This window comes from Xenopus laevis, chromosome 9_10L, assembly GCF_017654675.1.
Source record: "Xenopus laevis strain J_2021 chromosome 9_10L, Xenopus_laevis_v10.1, whole genome shotgun sequence".
NCBI lineage: Eukaryota > Metazoa > Chordata > Amphibia > Anura > Pipidae > Xenopus > Xenopus laevis.
Genome location: NC_054387.1, coordinates 10070506 through 10090681, shown reverse-complemented (window position 1 = coordinate 10090681; position 20176 = coordinate 10070506). Strand labels below are relative to the sequence as shown.

General features: G+C 42.9%; 1 protein-coding gene across 1 annotated transcript in view; it reads left to right on the top strand.

The window, feature by feature from the left end:
* prex1.L (phosphatidylinositol-3,4,5-trisphosphate-dependent Rac exchange factor 1 L homeolog) overlaps positions 1 to 20176 on the top strand; it is a 159274-nt gene that overhangs the window by 56265 nt on the left and 82833 nt on the right. The window contains 3 exon segments of the mRNA NM_001090233.1: positions 1864 to 1986; positions 15086 to 15190; positions 16540 to 16641. Coding sequence (NP_001083702.1) covers positions 1864 to 1986; positions 15086 to 15190; positions 16540 to 16641 — 330 coding nt within the window.

Here is a 20176-nt window from a genome sequence, read left to right as displayed (position 1 = left end):
TTTGCAGGAATTATACATCATTCCTATGAATGGAGCTTACAGTGTAAGGTCCCTATGACATTCGCACACACTAAGGGCAGTTTATCAGGAACTAGTTAACCTACTCCCTGCTGATTGGTTCCTATGGGCTTCCCAAACTGGAACAAACTTCAAGACATCCCAGAGAATGTTTTGTTACTATTTAAAGGAGAAGGAAAGCTACGGAGGCATTTTATTGCCAATAGATTAGCTGCAATAGTGCAAGCTGGAATGCTATATTTATTCTGTAGAATGTTTTACCATATCTGAGTAAAAAGCTCTAGAAACTTACTGTTTGTTTAGGATAGGAGCTGCAGTATTAACATGGTGTGACATCACTTCCTGCCTGAGTCTCTCCCTGCTCTGGGCTCAGATTACAGTAGAGAAGGGAGGGGGGAGGAAGAGGAGCAAACTGAGCATGCACTTGCCCAGGGCAATGAGGTTTAAGCTGAAGGCAGGAAGTCCATGTGTACACAATAGAAGGAAAGAAATGCAGTGTTTCTTTTGACAGGGGACTCAGAGCAGCATTACTTTGGGGGTTTACTGGTATATTTAGATGGACCTTTCTGATAAGGCTTACTTAGTTTTAACCTTTCCTTCTCCTTTAAAGCATTCTGGGGCTCATTTATCAACACTGGGCAAATTTGCCCATGGGCTGTTACCTATAGCAACCAATCAGATTGCTGCATTCATTGTTCTTCTTGCAGCTGGCTCTAAAAAGCTGATCACTGATTGGTTGCTATAGGTAACAGCCCATGGGCAAATTTTCCCAGTGTTGATAAATGAGCCCCTCTGTGTCTCAAATGGCAATTTTCAGTTTACGTATAACTTTCTATTTATTTATATGTTTGAGTTTCAGCCTAAGAAATACCCCCCCCCCCAATTCCTTAATGCTTAATTACAGTGCAGCCAGCTAAATGCTATTAAATCTTACATCCACTAAAAGGGATTGCACAGACCATGGACAGCGCATTAATGTGGATCAAGTCTGTGTAAATTAAATAGACTTAAAACGAGTTTTTTTCATGTGATTAAGTGAATCTTTTTACCAGATGCACACACTGGCTAATAATTCTGGCAACTGCAACTTTAGGGTTTAACCCAATTGTCCCCAGTGTGCATGTGTTGCAGATCTCTTGGGCACACAAGTGGTTAAAAAGCCTTTGCTGCCAAGGGGTCCTTAATTAAGCACAGTTTGGTAGAACAGCCCACTGTACAGCTCATAGAGAAACCATAAAACTATGGCAGCATAGGTATTCCCCTATACTAAGCACAATTCAGCAGGAAGAAACCAGAAACGGAACTAGAGGGGGGCGGGCCCTGGCGCAGGACGCGCAGCCGGCCCCGCCCCCCTCCGTACACCCGGAACTGGCCCGGGAATATGCGCCGCGAATCGGCGTGCGGACTGCCGGAGGGCCCTGAGGGGGTGCGGGCCCTGGCCCGCTCGCACCCCCTGCTCCCCCGGTAGTTCCGCCCCTGGAAGAACCCCTACTTTTGCTCATAGTCTGTACAGAGAGATCCCATTAAACTATGGCAGCATAGGTATTCCCTGTACTAAGCACAATTCAGCAGGAACAGCCACCAACATTTGCTCATAGGCTGTACAGAGAGATGCCATAAAACTATGAAAGCATAGGTATTCCCTGCACTAAGCACAATTCAGCAGGAACAGCCCCCTAAATTTGCTCATAGTCTGTACAGAGAGATGCCATTAAACTCTATCCACGTAGATATTCCCCTGTACTAAGCACAATGACGCATGAATAATAAGGGTAAATTAAGCCTTTTAATATATAATTATGTGCATCTTCAGTTAAAACTTCTATCACCTCCTTTTCTTTTTAGATTCTGTTCTCCAATATTGAAGCCATCCTGGAGGTCCACAAGGAATTTCTGGAAGCTCTGGAGAGCAGTCTGCAGCCTGAACCTCAAATACTCCATGAACTTGGACATGTTTTCTTGAAATTTGTGAGTGCAGATATTTTCCATCTGTTATCTGAAAAAAAGCAACTCCAGCCAGCACCTCCCGCAGTTGTGTTATCGCTGACCTTGTTTATCTGGGGTGCAAGAGGGTCCCAAGTGGGAGCTGGTTGGGTTTATATTTCTGTCCCCGTTCAATGTTTTTCTTTCCTGCTCCATGCAACAATGAGAGGAATTCAGCGATTATTTTATCAGTCAAAGTAAGGGAATACTGAGCCGAGTATAGCAATGTATTTCATTAAAGGGGAATTTAACATATTACACTGTTTGCCAAGAGTGCACAATATAGTAAATAGGAAAAAAACTAATTCTAGGAGGGCACCTAGGTTTGGGCAGCCATCCTGGGCTTGAGGAGTACTAATGGCACTCAGAGTAGAGGCAGAGGAATCATTCAATACAGGGGCCCTAGCATACCTCTGCCTAGTTGCTAGGCGAGATAAAACCCTAGCAACTGACATAATATAAATACCAGCTGCTGTACAAAAAACACAAATGTCAAGACCAATTGCTAACTCTTATAGATGACCAACTTCCAATTCATGCTAAATTTCATCTGTAAGTCCACCCACTACACAAGTGTCTGACCTCAGAAGTCAAATCGAACACTAGTATTTTGATGTTCTCTCAAAGCTTAGGGCAATGTATAGTTTCAGTATACTGCTGTCTTTTCCTTAATATATACAGGGGTTGAGTAATAAAGTTGCTTTGGGAACTATGGCATTACTCTTGCTATAAGGGGATGAGTGTTTACCTCTGGCTAGGAAGGGCTTAGTTCTGGGGAATAGAGGGTTACCAAGTAACTGATTTTAGGGCATATATGGGGACTAGGGTGTTATCTTACTACTGGGGGTTATGAGACAGGTAGCATTAGTTAGTGTGGGGTTACTACTGTTACCTAGGACAAGCTCTGGAGACTAGGCCCCAAAATACCTTTATAAAGTAACAGTATATTAAAACGTAATCATTGTCCAAGATGATAACCATGTAGAGAAAGAGCCTAATGTTGTCCCCTAACTAAAATGCCCTTGATTTGCTCATATTTTAGGCATTTCACTGCCTGTTTTAATCACTTTTTTGTGCCCAAGTGTAGCTAACTCTGGTACGGCCAAGGCAAAGCAAGCCTGTTGCCTGTCGGAGAACTAGTGCATTCAAAGTCTATATCCTACCCAGTCATAGAATTAGGCTGGATGGTTGGATAATTGCTCGACCCCTCAAGTCTCGGCAGCAAATCGGGCCTCTTTCTGGGGCTCTCGGGAGGTCCTGTTTGATACATATCTGTCCAACAAACACTATTTAATTAGTTAGTCCCAACAGGTCTTCATAGGTCCCCATGAGATGCAATCGCATGTATGGTTAGCTTTTTAAGTTTCATTGGTCAAATGTTAACAAAACCAATTGCCAACTGAAGTAGTAGTAGTAGTAGTGATGCCAGGGTGCATCTAGTTCATTGAAATCCCTTGCACACTTCATGGATTTATAGGAGAGAAAGATGGCGGAACGCCAGGCTCCTGCTTGTTTCCTGGTGCCTGGGAATTTCTCTTCTGTGTTTCCTCCCATTTGTAATTCTTGGGCAGACAACACAACACTAAGGCTCTTATCTCTCTGCATTTCCTTAAGTTTGGCGATCCTGATTCAGTAATTGGTTGGATTAGCCTGGCTGAAAAATATGGTTGGCGTGTGGAGTGGCATGACTCCACATGAAGAAGTATATAGGAACACCAGCTGATTATCTTTGGAACAATAAGTAATTGTGAAATTTGGCGCAAGCTGTGCCCCAGAAGGCTATTTGAATGTCATATGCATGTGATCCGTTTGCAGGCACTCTGTAACACTATATGGGGCCCAATTCACAAAAGGTCATTATTCCTTAACGCACAGTTTTGCTCGTTATTTATGGAACTGTATTTAAGGAACGGTTCATCAAAGTATTTTCGCATCCGCTAATAGACATACGGTATCACAAGCGTCAATTCTACATTACCACAAGGCGGTATTCTAATCGCATCGCAATATTTATAAAATAGAATTAATCCGAACGCATTATTCGCACACATCTTTAAAGCGATAAAAGCACAAAATAGTGCGATAATTACTGTGAAGTTTAACACCTCCCAGGAGTAGGTGTTACTACATCAGATGGATTAATAGAGAAGATGTAGTGAGAAGCTGTAGGGCATCAATTAAAGGAGCTGGAGACTTACCGACAGCCACTAAAACATTTTCATGGTGCCTTGGGCAGGTCCAGAATGCACTACGTTCTGTGTCGTGGAATTATATGAGGTTTCCCAGGAAAAGGAATGACTGGAATACTGTAAATAGAGTCTTCTACTCTGTCAGTGGTGTATAGTTGCTATAGATTGCACTTTTTCAACCTTTTGTGAATCGGCCCCTTTTTTTTGCCTCAAACTAAAGGTGGCCATACACGGAGAGATCCGCTCGTTTGGCGATGTCGCCAAACGAGTGGATCTCTCTCCGATATGCCCACCTTGAGGTGGGCAATATCGGGCTGATCCGATCGTGGGCCCTAGGGCCCAACGATCGGATCCTAACCAACGGGAACGGAAGGTCGGATCAACGAACAGATGCAGCCGTGATCCGACGGGATTTTTAGTCCCATTCGATCGATATCTGGGCGACTTTCGGCCAGATATCGATCGTGGAAGCCTGTCGGGGGCCCCCATAGACGGGCCAATAAGCTGCCGACTCGGTCCGACGGCAGCTTTTATCGGCCCGTGTATGGCCACCTTTACTTGTGGGAAAGGCAAAACAAACTAAAGTAGCTTGCCCTATGACTCTACCCGACTGGTTTGGTCCCTTAATTGCATTACTTCTAGAAGATAAATGAAGATTCCAGTGAAATTGAGGTTCTGCTGGACGATCTCCACCTTTATTGTTAGTCATTCCTGTGTTGAAGTACATGTTGCACTTCTTTCAATAATCCCACTATTCAGCCAACCCATAAGGTCAGCAGTAAATCCGGCAGATGTTGGGGGGCATTGGACCTTGGGGCCCTTCTCACCTGTGCAAACTTTGCCCTCCGTGCATTGTGCTAGGGATGGAGTATCAGTTCCTAGCAGATGTTTTCATGTTTCCTGCCTTCGCACAAACATAGTCGTTTGCCAAAACTCATGGAGAATTATTAATATCAGGTGACTCGCCTCAGTCAAAGCCAGATTTTATTTTTCGTTGCTCCCGAAAATAACATCTTTAGCCAAGTCAGCCGATGTAAAAAGCAATAATATATACTCTTTAATGTTCCGGACTCACTTTTTTAATATACATCTGGCTTTAAAGGGACACGGTGGCGGAATTGCACATCTTTGGCACAAACTTGTTGACCCAGTTAACAATCCTGTAGATATTCCAAGTGACTTCAAAGTCAACCTTTTTCCCAAGTTTCTAACCCTGGCTTCTAAAGAGATGATGAAATGTAAACAATGAGTTGTTGGTTGTTCTGCCAAAACTCGCTCCAACTTTTGTTCTGTTAGAGTGCAGCCTTTTGATTTCAATTAACATTGCAGCTTCAGTAAGATCTGTCGTCAGGAAGGGTTTGGTTGGGAGGAGTGTACATGTAACCAAGCTCCTTTATGTGGCAATTATCCTCGCTTTGTGTTTGGATTATACCTTTGTACCTGAGAGCTTTCTAATAAAGGGGAGCCACAGTTCCTAGCGATGTTGTGCCTTAAGGACGCAAAGATTTCTCTTGCCGAACGACCGATTTTAGCGAAGTCCAACCAATCCTTCAAAATTATCGTGCGGTTAGTGGTATTCGAACGATCAAACATCTTATGATTTTTTGGCCGACATCTGTCAGAAAATTGATCGGCCAGGTTAAAAAATCTTTATCGGTCCCAGTGCAATCTATCTATGTTTGCAGTGACAAGCAGGCAGCTCCCCTTTGTTTTCCTGGCAATATCGCCTGAAATGTGTTTTTTTGTTGATGGACAATTCGTACGAGATTGTACGAGATAATCGTGGTCTCACGGTGACGATCGGATCTTTTAAAAATCTTTACATCTATGGCCAGCTAGTGTGCATTTGCTGTCTCATGTGTTGTGCAACGTTCTTGTAGCACCAGTGGAACTTGGTAGTGTCTTGCCTTTAATGTCTATATCTGACCACAGATGGGGGCCCATCTGAGAATGTCCAACTAGTCCTTCAGAGACATTGTTGCAACACTAAAGGTCCCCATAGATGCAACGATTCTTCTTGCCGACCGATTTTAGGGAAGCCCGACCAATCCTTCGAAATTATCGTGCGGTTAGTGGGATTCGAACGATCGTACATCTGACATCTGTCAGGAAATTGAACGGCTAGGTCAAAAAATCTTTGTCGGTCCCAGTGCAATCTATCTATGTTTGCAGGGCCAAGCAGGCAGCTCCCCTTTGTTTTCCTGGCAAATTGGTTTTTTTAGTTGATGGTCAATTCGTACGATCGTACGATCGTTCTGAGAAGATCGTGGTCTCACGATCAGGATCTGATCTTTTAAAAATCTCAACATCTATGGCCAGCTTAATCTCATGGATGCTCCAATCTGGAAGATTGGGGCTGTGCACCTTCTGACCTGATCATACCACATTGAGTGATGGGCAGGGTTGCCAGGTCTAATTTTCAAAACCAGCCAAAGTCAGATACAACACCAGCCCAAAACTAGCCAAGAGGCGCTTCAAAAGTAGCCCAAAAATAGCACAATATGTGCAGTGAAAAAAAAAGTCTGAAAAATAAATTAATATATGTGAAAATACTAGCGATGCGCCGAATCCAGGATTTGGTTAGGGATTCGGCCATAATTCGACCCTTTTCAGCAAGATTCGGATTCGGCATCCTTCTGCCCGGTCGAACCAATCCAAATCCTAATTTGCAAATGCAAATTAATGGCAGGGAGGGAAATCTTGTGACTTTTCGTCACAAAACAAGGAAGTAAAAAATGTTTCCCCTTCCCACCCCTAATTTGCGGTTCGGTATTTGGCTGAATCTTTTACGAAGCATTCAGGTGGTTCAGCCGAATCCAAAATAGTGGATTCGGTGAATCCCTAGAAAATGCACCATTTTCAAATTTTCACTGTTTCGTAAATTTTTCCATGAAGCAAAATGGGACAGATTTGCCCGTCACCAGGGGGCATAACTATAGAGTGGGGTCCAGGAAGTATAGGGGCCCCATGAGACCCTAATACAAAAACAATTTCAATAAATATTGGTAAAACAGGTCAACCTCTAGACATTTTGGTGGCCCCAAAATTGTCTGAAATTGAGGAATGTCACCAGAAAACGCAAGAATGCTTACGAGGGATGGGAGACTGGGTACAGAGCCCAAAACCTGTTAACTCCCGACTTCTACACAAGTCTATATAGTCTACTATAGAGGAAGCAGACCCTGTAGCTGCAGGCCCAGGAGGTATAGGGGTCCCATGAGTCCTTAATTCATATACAATTTCAATAAACATTTGTAAAACAGATAAACCTTGGGAGCCAATAATATCTAGTTGTCTTTAAAAAATATCTGGGTTGTCAAAAAGAACCTGATCATTGGTCCTAGAGCTGAAAAGCCTGGGTAGAGCCATTGCCCAGAGACTGATGAACAATGGGATTTTGTGCCCAGCTCAAATTCTATCTGAATGTTCCCATATCTGTATCCGGGATTCTGTTAAATATAGACTACCCCATCACCTCTGTTTCCTTACTTTTGAGGTCTATTTTTAAAATGAAATACTGTCTCTCACTTCAGTGCAAGTCAGAAACTGTTAGCCTCAATCATAGCTGCAAAAATAAAATATATGAAGTCTAGGCAACGTCTCTCTCCGTTTTGGTGCCTGAGGATGCGACTTCAGCTTGAAATGTGACGAATTTTAGATATAGTTACATTCTAAATTTCATTGCCAGGTTTTTCAGTTGCGGAAGTGTGAACCTACCTGTCATAATACTGACATCTAATTAGAAGTTATGAACGATGAATGCCTGATGGAGGCTGCTGGGAAGGGGGGGAGGCGGCAGTGTCTGAAAGAAAGTTTTGGATTTCCCTTTGTGGCTTCTTTATTTGCCCTTGTGCATTGGATACAAATAATAAATATGAAGTAATGGTACAGGGTATGGGTATAGGTTACTTTGTGCCTATAACATTGCTTCTCTGTATATTCATTAGGGATGCACCGAATCCAGGATTCGGCCTTTTTCAGCAGGATTCAGATTCGGCCGAATCCTTCTTCCCGGCCGAACCGAATCCAAATCCTAATTTGCATATGCAAATTAGAGGTGGGGAGGGATATCACGTGACTTTTTGTCACAAAATAAGGACGTCTAAGATGTTTTTCCCTTCCCACCCCTAATTTGCATATGCAGATTCGGATTCGGTTCAGTATTCGGCCGAATCTTTCACAAATGATTCGGGGGTTCGACCGAATCCAAAATAGTGGATTCGGTGCATCCCTAATATTCATAATCAGACATATGGGTTGGAGCTGATATTTCCCTTTAGAGTGTACAGTATGAGAGTATATCTAATTGCTTTCAGTGTGTGCCAGGGTTGATTCTGTTGATCAAAGGGTATATAAAGCCTTTGCACTCTTTTCATTTTTTTTAACATAAATGGGTATTAAATTAGCACCCAAACACCCTTCTGCACAGGCTTCTAATTGGAGGGGTGGTGGTACCCTGTACAGGAGCCTTCTAATTGGAGAGGTGGTGGAACCCTATGCAGGAGCCTTCTAAATGGAAAGGCGGTGGTACCCTATGCAGGAACCTTCTAATGGGAGAGTTGGTGGTACCCTATGCAGGAGCCTTCTAATTGGAGAGGTGGTGGTACCCTATGCAGGAGGCTTCTACTTTGAGAAGGGGTGGCACCCTATGCAGGAGGCTTCTAAATAGGTTGGTGGTGCCCTATACAGGATACTTCTAGTTGGAGGGGCAGCACCCTATGCAGGACAGCAGGAGCCTTCTTATTGGAAAGGTGGTGGCACCCAATGTAGGATCCTTTTAATTAGAGAGGGGGTGGCACCCTACTCAGGAGGCTTCTAGATGGAGGGGTGGCACCCTATGTAGTAGGTTTCTAATTGGAGAGGTGGTAGCACCCTATTCAGGAAGTTTCTAAATATAGAGAGGGAAGACACCCTATGCGGGAGACTTCTAGTAGGAGATCAACTTTCATCTTTGCAATAATTGACAATGGAGAGGCATCTAAAGCCCCTTTTTTGCTAACATTGTTCATTAAAAAGTGCAAAGTTGCATAGGGGGGCAAGTTCTCCATTCCTCATCACCCTAGCCAGTACGTGCATCCTCGTAGCTCTGTTGTCTATAAAGCATCATGTCTCCATCTGCTTAATGTGCCGTGGCGCTTATCCCATCCAGGTGGCGTCAGGAAGCGACGGCGGTGTAATAATGGGGTTTAACTCATCCAAGAGCATGGCTTTCCTACAGGCACGTTCATTTCCTCTGAGCTAGCGTTTCAATAGCTAATTTTTTTTTCACTTCCTTATGGATGGGCAGAGGGCAGGAAGCATTGCTCTGGCCCGGGATACAGCCATTCACAGTATCGCTGATTTCAGCTTTGAGCCTTGGAAACATCTGTCCTCATGTTGGCCCTAATCTTTGTACAACAGAATGAGCTTTCGTGGACGCCCATTTGATGGCAGCGCATTCCATTCCTTGCGTCTACTATCTGCGTGCCATAAATGGGTGGGAAACAAACAGGGGCCACAGTTTTAATTGACTGCTCGAGCCAATTCTGTGTGTATAGAGGCTGAGACATTCTAGGGACTGATAAAGTCTGGCCTTGGAAAATATCCATTGGGGCTCTACTTTTAAGGGTTAGTTCACACGAGGAGATTCGGGGAGATTTTGTCGCCTGGCGACTAATTGCCTCGTCTTCTGGGCGACAATCTCCCCGAACTGCCTCCTCGTGTCTTCCCATCCGCTATGATGAAAAGTCGCTTGCGCTAAAGCACACGCTGCGTGGCGTTTTCCGAAGTCGCCCCAAGGTTTCCTCGTGAGGCAAGTTCAGACGACTTCTGAAAACGCAGCGCCGCGTGTGCTTTAGCGCAGGTGACTTTTCATTATAGAGGATGGGAAGACACGGGGAGGCAGTTCAGGGAGATTGTCGCCCAGAAGTCGAGGTGATTAGTCGCCAGGCGACAAAATCTCCCCGAATCTCCTCTTGTGAACTAACCCTTTTTTCTAAAACAAAAGCAGTATGGCAGCTTCTGCATAAAAATATGATACATGATCTTTAAGAAATCAAAGTGACAAACCCTTATTTTTCCAGGATCTGATGCTATGAAATTAATGTTGGTTTCTTGATGACAGCAAGGATGTCCCTTGGGGGGAAAGCAATTTAATAAGCCCTTGCTGCTTCCTGTTATAATCCGCTATAGCCGATGATTGCCTCTTTGTAAAGGATGTTTAAATGCAGAATTGCCCTTTTCCCTGACCTGCACCAGCACGTGCAACTTGCATCCGCATGTCCTCCAACATGCTCTTCTGCTAGTGGTACTGGAACCCGTTATCCGGAAACCCGTTATCCAGAAAGCTCCGAATTAGGGAAATGTTGTCTCCCGTAGACTCCATTTTATCCAAATAAAATGTAATAATAAAACAGTAGCTTGTACATGATCTAAACTAAGATATAATTAATCCTTACTGGAAGCAAAACCAGCCAATTGGGTTTATTTAATGTTTAAACGATTTTCTAGTAGGTATGAAGATCCAAAATACGGAAAGATTAGTTATCCGGAAAGCACCAGGTCCCGAGAATTCTGGATCCCAGATCCCATAACTGAACAACTTGAATGCACGGAGGCCCCTTCCTTGTTTTGATTCCATTAGATACAACCCATATAAAATAAACACATATATATATATTATTATTCAGCAAAAGCTAACATCTGATTGGTTGCCAGTGGTTACTGTCCAGAGTTGTTAGGTAAGAGGTTGGTGCAAAATCATTTGATTTGTGGATTGTTGAGCCAACTTTGGTTGGGACAGACGGGGAGGTCTAGTAACCCCTAGAAACCAATCAGCTATGTGCTATTTTAACTACACTTAAGGCTCCCATACACGGAGCAATAAAAGCTGCCGACAGACCGAGTCAGCAGCTTATTGGCCCGTGTGTGGGACCATCAGACAGGCTTCCCTGATCGATATCTGGCCGTAAGTTGGCCATATCTCGCCCACTTCGGTGTGGGCATATCGGGGAGATATCTGCTCGTTTGGCGACACCGCCAAACAAGGGGATCTCTACAGCTATGGCCACCTTTAGACTAACAGCTAGCTGCCAGTTGGTTGATATAGACGTGACCCAGCTGGCTCTATTTTGGAAGTTTTCCCTACAGCGTGGCCCCTGCTTATCCTACCCAGAGGCAGTGGATTGGAGATGCACATTTTTTTCTGCTGCATATCACAAAGCTTGATACTAAACATCCTGAAAAGGTTAAGCCTGTGCTTTGGTGGTGGCCGCTTGCCAGCAAGGATATATTCCGTGACGATCCCCAAGAGGAAGCCGTAACAATTCTATCAGGACAAATGAAAAGCGGTGTGTGTCCTTATTACCCCGATACCATCTTTCCTGTTTCACGCGGCCCTGCCCATATCAACTGGTACCGACGCCGCGTTTCCTCGCTCACGTCTTCTCAGTAGTCACGGCAATAAGGTGTCGAGCCTATAGGAGCTCTTCTGGGATTTCAGCTTTTTTTTATGTAACAGAAATCAAGGTGTTTGTTGGGGAAAATCCCCACTATAATTGCTCATTTTAATAAGAATTCTAACTCTATAAAAAATGATGAACACATGCAGTATGATTGGGCACAGATTCACCGATACAACGGGATGCAACTGCACTGAGGCATCCCAAGAGGTCCATGGTGTGGGAAGCTATCTATATGTCTATGAGCCATCCTGCTGTGCCTCCCCCCATACCATTTCTGGGCTCCATCTGGGGTGAGGAGTACCACATCATAATGCCGAGAGCACAATTGCACTCTCTAAATGACAATACTTATTTTTTTGCACTTTTGTGCGGCCCCTGATCATGCGCCATCCGAACCAAGGTTTTTATGGTGCTGTTGCTTGCAGCAGGCGGCACTAATTTCTGCAAAGCCATGTAGAATGTATTTGAAAATAATTGTTGATAAGCTGTTCAGACTGTGACAGTTTAGGGCTCATTTACATCCTCAAGTGCAGTGAGCAAAGTGCAATTTCGGGCACAGTCCCATAATGGAGCGTTTTCCTCCACAATGGCAGCAAGCGGGCATCAAAATGAATGCAATTGTGCTTGCACGTCGCTGGAAATCGGACAGTTTTCCAAGTCCAGTTGGTGTAATTCTTGCACCCAGTTACTCAGAAGTAAATAGGGTTGCCACCTGTCTGGTTTTGACCCGGACAGCCTGGTTTTTTGAAGGGCTGCCAGGGTCAAAACTGCCTGCCAAGTTTTCCAAATTAGGAAAACTGGGCAGGATTCACCTGTGATTGACGTAACGACCGCCAATCCCCACTGACAACCCACTCCATTGTGTCACAGTCCCGCCCCCCAAAACATCACTATCCCGTCCCCAGTCCGGAGTTTAACCCGAAAAAAGGTGGCAACCCTAGAAGTAAATGCTTCAGCATTAGAGTCTGTCTTGGCAAAAGATCTACTAAAACAATTATAGGAAGCCACTTAGCTTAGGGTCACCGCCTTTCCGGATTTCACCCAAACAGCCCGGTTTTTGGGTGAAAAGTGCCTGTCCGGATTTCCAAATTGGCAAATTCAGACATTAAATTGAAGTGAATTACATGGCGATCAGACAATCGATTGGCTGATCACAACATCATCAGCCCCACCGCCTACGTCACCGGCCCACCCCCTGCCCGTTTTCCGCAAACAAAAAGGTGGCAACCCCAACTGAGCTACACCTCCCTTCAAAAACCATAAAAAAAACAAGATGAAGGGCAATTGAAAAATTGCTTAGAATTATCCATTCTATAACATAACTAAACATGAACTTAAAGGTGAACCACCCCTTTAATATAAGTTATTGAAATCTTTGACTACTCTGTCGACAGTCATTTATTATTATTTGCTATGTTCTGTTAATAGAAATGACCCCGATGCTCTGGACATGTTAGAATTGATTTAAGGCCCTCAACATCGTTGGCCTTTGAAACCGTGACTGCTTAGCAATATGTGCATATTAATTAGAGTGAATCTGCTCTGATAGTAATTGGCAAGGCATTTAGTGCACTGCTTCCCAGGAGAGGTTTATAAAAGAATTCTATTGGCTGTGCTGTTTTTCCCCCCTCTTTCTCAATTAATTACGTAAATGAGCTTCCTAACGAGAACCATTTCCCCAAAATGATTAGAAGATTCAGTTGAGGGCCCTTCCAGGCTCCGTGCCTTATCAGTAATCATGCACTGACTCATAAACAGATTGTATTTAATGCCCTTAAAGTTGATGTCAAACCTAAAATAAAATTTTTACAATAAGAGAAAATGTAATTCTAATCCGCTTTCCAATAGTTACTTGTAAATGTAATTGCTTTTACAAGAAGTCGTTTTCTGCACTGCAGGTTCTGTCTCTTGAAACAATGTAGCTGGCTGCTGTTGCCGCATTGTTACAAAAGTCAGAACCGCCAAGGGGGAGACAGACAGATGCTGTTTCTAATAATTAATATAATTAAATTACCAATCATAATGTGCAATGAAAATCGCTTAGGTATACAATTTTTTTCATTAGACAATATTTTTATGTTTGGGTTTGCATAGTGGTTGAGGCCATGCCTTCTGTAAACCATAAACAGTTCTCATTATTTTAGTGTCAATTGTAGTCTTTTTTTTTTAGTCAGTCCTATAACATTTGACGTGTTGACATGTTATGATTGGCTAGTTGGCATGGGATAACCCACCCATGCTGACAGCACTGGGCGGAGTCAGCAGCATGCCGTTTTATTGAACCTGCCAATTTGGTAATGGGGAGCAGAGCAATGGTAATTAAAGGAGACACATAGGATAAAGAAAAATCTCCACAATATTGTAGACAATAATGAATAATTTATGGGGCTGGTTTCACTTTGTGCTGAAAATGAATATTTTCTTAAAAAATGCCCCTTTTATGGAACATCCCTATAGATCTGCTACTGTCCCTGTCTGTGTGGGCGTGTCCTAACGGATCCAGTTCCACAATAGGAGGAGCATAGCCAATCACAGTCCTGTTGTTACACAGGCAAAGACAGACTTCAGTTCCCTATCAGGTCAGCCTAGCAACTGATTGGTTCTTATCCTAAAGTGCAGTGTGCTGAGTGCTGCCAGCTCCCCTGCACAGCCTGAGAGAGGGGGCAGCAGGAAGTGGAACAAATCTGGGTTTTTGGAGAAATTTTCAACAAATCAGCCTGAAACACTACTTTTTTCTTTTATATTTAAAAAGTATAATGCACTAACACAGTCATGTTTGTTTCACACAATAGGCCAGCTTCAGTTCAGTGAGAAAAAGTCGTCTCATGGTTTATCACATGAAAAGTCATGGACAAGATTCAATTCAAGGAGAAAATTCAGTTCTAGTTTTTTTCCCATGGACAATAGCGTTTCCAGGTGATACAGGTACTGTACCTGTTATCCAGAATACTTGGGACGTGGGGTTTTCCGGATAACGGATCTTTCCGTAATGTGGATCTTCATAACTGAAATCTACTACAAATTCATTTAAATAAACCCAATAGGCTTGTTTTGCTCCCAATAAGGATTCATTATATCTTAGTTTGGATTAAGTACAAGGTACTTTGTTATTATTACTGAGGAAAAGAAAATCATTTTTAAAAATCTGGATTATTTCGATAAGGAGACGGCCTTTAATTCGGAGCTTTCTGGATAACGGGTTTCCGGAAAACAGATCCCATACATTTTTTCTGAATTGAATTGTGTCTCAAATTGAATCTCGTCCATGAGTTTTCACGTGATAAACCTTTTTCTCGCTGAATTGTATCTGTCCCTATGTGTCTCCTTTTAATGTGCATTGATTTGGCCCTTTTATAACAACCAATACACAAAACCTAGGGCCCAATCGGCAGTGGAATTGAGTTCCCCAAAGTGGAAAAGTGACTAAATGCGCCTCTCTTTGCTCTCCCACAGAAAGACCGTTTCTGCGTCTATGAAGAATATTGCAGCAATCACGAGAAAGCGTTGCGGCTCCTCATGGAGCTGAACAAGATCCCAAATGTCCGAGCGTTTCTGCTGGTAAGTATAGACTTCACCACCGCTGCCTTCCAGGTGATGTAAAAATGTCCCGAGTAGCTTTACTTTCCCTTTAATGGTTAGCATCATGCTGATGTAGGTAATCTAATGGACTGCTGCAGCATGGTACACGCAGTGAGAACCGTTAGTGCATAGAACAGCAAGGGGCAGGCAGATACTGCCTTCTGTAGCAATTCCATTTACAAATATATTTTTTTAAAAAACACAATTGCAAATGAATGTATAATGGGAGGTTTTTAAGAATTACATTTTCCTCAATTATGAAACATTTTATGAAGATGCATTCCCTGAGGATACATCTCCTTTAAGAAGCAATTGGCATCTCAATTTTATTTCCCGGATTAGCATTGATTTGACGGTGAGATGTGGTTTTTGCATTCTTTATCTGATCAGGTTGCATTGCTCTCTTAGCACCACCCTGCGAGGTTCTTCTCCGAGAAAGTGGAACAATACAAACCATTAAGCAGAAAATTCTTACCAGGGATTCTGCTACACCAAGTCAATTAAAGTTATTTACGTGTTCTCTTTATTCCCTTTCAGAAGTGATTTCCCTGCTAGTATCAGTGAGCAAATATACCCATTATAGGTTTTGCAGATGTCCTTATTTAAATCACATATACAGTATTTCAAATATGCAGCTTATTGTGTGCCCAGAACATTCCTTCTCTGTAAATTTGTATTTATACATATGGGAAGGAGGTGCCATATTGATTCCCTTAGACAGTACAGTATGAGGGTATAGCTTATTGTGTGCCCAGAACATTCCTTCTCTGTATATTTGTATTTATACATATGGGAAGGAGGTGCCATATTGTTTCCCTTAGACAGTACAGTATGAGGGTATAGCTTATTGTGTGCCCAGAACATTCCTTCTCTGTATATTTGTATTTATACATATGGGAAGGAGGTGCCATATTGTTTCCCTTAGACAGTACAGTATGAGGGTATAGCTTATTGTGTGCCCAGAACATTCCTTCTCTGTATATTTGTATTTATACATATGGGAAGGAGGTGCCATATTGTTTCCCTTAGACAGTACAGTATGAGGGTATAGCTTATTGTGTGCCCAGAACATTCCTTCTCTGTATATTTGTATTTATACATATGGGAAAGAGGTGCCATATTGTTTCCCTTAGACAGTACAGTATGAGGGTATAGCTTATTGTGTGCCCAGAACATTCCTTCTCTGTATATTTGTATTTATACATATGGGAAGGAGGTGCCATATTGTTTCCCTTAGACAGTACAGTATGAGGGTATAGCTTATTGTATGCCCAGAACATTCCTACTGCAACTGTATTCCTTTAACCCTTATTTCTGTTTCATTGCAGAGCTGCATGCTGCTGGGGGGCAGGAAGACCACTGACATTCCTTTAGAAGGATATTTGCTGACCCCAATTCAGAGAATCTGCAAATATCCTCTTCTTCTCAAGGTACTTTATCTCAGCACGTCTGTTGTGTAACTGCCATCTGAGCTGCTGCCAAAAGGGTGGGGCTTACTAAAAATTGAATGGGGCACAGAGTAACGACCATTTGGTTTGGATTGATTGAAATATCAAAAATGTCTGAAATGATAATTTTAGATTATTTAGATTTTTATTACTCACCACTTTATGTCATAATATTTCAAAGAAATATTATGACATTAAAATTGTCTGCGTGAATACAAAGTAAGATGTGAGCGGTGAGAAATCAGGGAAATATCTGTTTGTGCCCGAAAACGGAAATCTGGGGTTTTGTCTCTCATTGACAAATTCCCCTTTTTTAATTCCTGTTTTTTATATTTCTTTATTTTTTAAAGGCTGAGGGGTGCTGGCCTTGCAGCTGTGTTTATTAGATCACAAAGAAAATGTGAAGTGTGAGAATATGTTTATATTAGGGATGCACCGAATCCAGGATTCGGTTCGGGATTTGGCCAGGATTCTGCCTTTTTCAGCAGGATTCGGATTTGGCCGAATCCTTCTGCCAGGCTGAACTGAATCCGAATTTGCATATGCAAATTAAAGGCAGGGAGGGAAATCACCTGAAGTTTTGTCACAAAACAAGTAAGTGAAAAATGTTTTCCCCTTCCCATCCCTAATTTGCATATGCATATGCAAATTAGGATTCGTTATTCGGCCGAATCTTTCGCGAAGGATTCGGGGGTTTGGCCGAATCCAAAATAGTGGATTCGGTGCAACATTTTTTCTGCTGCTTTGTGTTCTTTTGAGTGTAAACCAGGGAAGTGGGTCTCTTTCTGAGCAGGGAATTATTTCCCCTTAAAGGAATGGCATCATTACATCAGAACCATTTTCTTTATATAATATTTTGCTTTCTGTATTGTTAGTTTCTTTTGCATTAGAGCAGTGATTTACAGACAACTTTGGGTAAAAGCTCCCTGTTTGCCTTCCAGGACTTGGCCATGGACCAATTTAGCTCATATCAAGTATGTGGAATAAATTTAATTGCCAGGCTTTTTCTTTAACCAGGTAGGTCAGTTAAATACCAGTCAGGTGGCAACCCCACCAGTCATCATATTCTTCAAAGATGGCAGTTGTCATATTAATGGTTTCTAGTTCTACATAACACACAGATGGTCTTAAATCAAGACGTGGGTTAGGGTGGCCATGGACACACACATCCTATCGTACGAATCGAGGATTTGTATGATTTTCGGATTGTGTGTGGCATGTGCCGACATCTTTCGTCCGTTGGAGACCGTCGTTTGGGCGATCAGTCAGGGTTGATTATGAACCGACCGATCCCGCCGGAGCCCATTGCGCATCGTAATCAGATCGTTCGGCCATACGGCCGAACAATCAGATTACCCCCGATATAACCATGCTTGTTAATGGCATATCGGGGAAAGATCTGCTCGTTTGGTGATGTTGCCAAACGAGCGTATCTTTGCGTCTATGGCCAGCTTGAGTCTTTCATTTTTAGAAGTGGGTGGTTTATTTGGATCAGAGATATGTGCAGGCATAAGAGCACATAAACATCTGAACTGTTTTTAGGGCAGAGACACACGCTCAGATTTGGGGAGATTTAGTCGCCCGGCGATAAATAGCCTCTTCTTTGGGGGGACAAATCTCCCCGAACTGCCTCCCGAGATTTCGCTGCAAACCACCGAAATATCCCCCGAACATCATGAAGGCTACAAACATCTTCAAATGGTTGAAGGGACCTCTGCCATTGACTTCTAGATGACTTTGACAGGTTTTAGCCGGAGTATTTTCGGATTTGAGCTTTTTCCAGCTTCGGGATTTAATAAATCTCAAAGAATTCTAGTTTTTTTTTATCCGAAAAAGTTTTTACTGAAACTACCCTCAAAAACTCAAATTTTTCAGGAAAAAAAAAAACAACTCTACCTCTTAATAAAATATCCCCTATGTGTAAATATCTCCTTGATTCATTAATCCTGGGTTCCTTTTTCTGCACCCCTGTACTTCCCCATTTGTAAATGAAACCCTTTCTGTCTTTGTAAATGCAGCTGCGTTCATGTAATGGGCATGCAGCAATGCAAAAATCATAACTTTATATTTCTTGGCGCTAATAGGGTGAGTGTATTGTCTCCAGAATAACTGTAGCTCTGAGTACACTGTCCCATGGAGCTTACAGTCAGTGTCGGGAACTTTCTTTAGTGCAAGAGGAATTGTCTCTTAGAAACATGGCATCCTTTAAGGCACAATAAATCTATTTTATGGATTGGGTTTTTCTTGAATCTTCAACAAAATATGCCTGTATAGCTCATTCAGTGCAAAGTGCCTTATTTATGGGTCTGTCCAATGAGCTAACATCATCTACAGATTCTAATCTGAGTATCAAGGATGGTGGGATGCTTGTTTGCCATTTTTAGGGCAGAGACAAACGCCCAGAGACAAACCTTTATGCCTAAGGGCAGAGACGCACTTACATTTGGGGAAATTTAGGGCAGAGACACGCTCAGATTCAGGGAGATTTAGTCGCCCCGGCATTAAATCGCCTCTTCTTCGGGGCGACTAATCTCCCCGAACTGCCTCCCGCCGACTAGAATGTAAATTTCCGGCGGGGTGCCAATCGCTGCATTGCGTTTTGCCTCACGAGGAAACTTCGGGCAACTTCGGAAAAAAAACGCTCCGAGTGCCATCCCACTTGCGATTTACATACTAGCCCGCAGGAGGTAGTTCGGGGAGATTAGTCACCCCAAATTAGATTCGATTTAAGGCCGGGGCGACTAAATCTCCCTGAATCTGAGCGTGTCTCTGCCCTAAATCTCCCTGAATCTAAGTGCGTCTCTGCCCTTAGGCATAAAGGTTTTAAAAAATTTGGAGTTAATGGCCTATGCCATCTGATTGTATAATTTGGAGCTTGGGAGGTGTGTGTGTATGGGAATTTCTATTTATGACTTTTGTTCTGTAGTCAGGCCCGGATTTGTGGAAAGGCCACCAAGGCCCGGGCCAAGGGCGGCAGGATTTTATACAATCTTTTTTTTTTTAATTTTCTTTGCACCAATCCCCAGTGCTCCCAATCTGATGATGAAAATGGGTGCATGTGTACGAAAAAAGGGGAAGGGACAGGGGTGACGAGCGGCAGCGGACCTAGGGGTGCCCCCTATGTAAATCCAGCCCTGTTAATAGTCTGGAAGAAACCGTTATCCCTGGCATTCTTTACTTCTCCACAATCTCACCAAAATTAAAGTAATGCAAGACTGCTGTGAAGAATTGTGCCATTCTTAGGGGGTATCCCTTGGCTCTCTACTTTCTGTGTAATTTAAATGTACATGCAAGGGAATGCCAAGGGCCACAGGAGAACCCCCACACTTAATGGCTGACTATGGCAATTACATTTCTCTTTGATCTATGCCTTGCAAGATCAAAGCATCCGGGTGCACAAAGGGTTAAACTGTTCTGATTGCTCTATATTTTTGGACTCTCTGTGCGTGTGTTAGAGTAAAGGCGTTCTGATATAATAGCAAGTTGCAGCACTTGCGTCATTGTTCATATTCTTTTT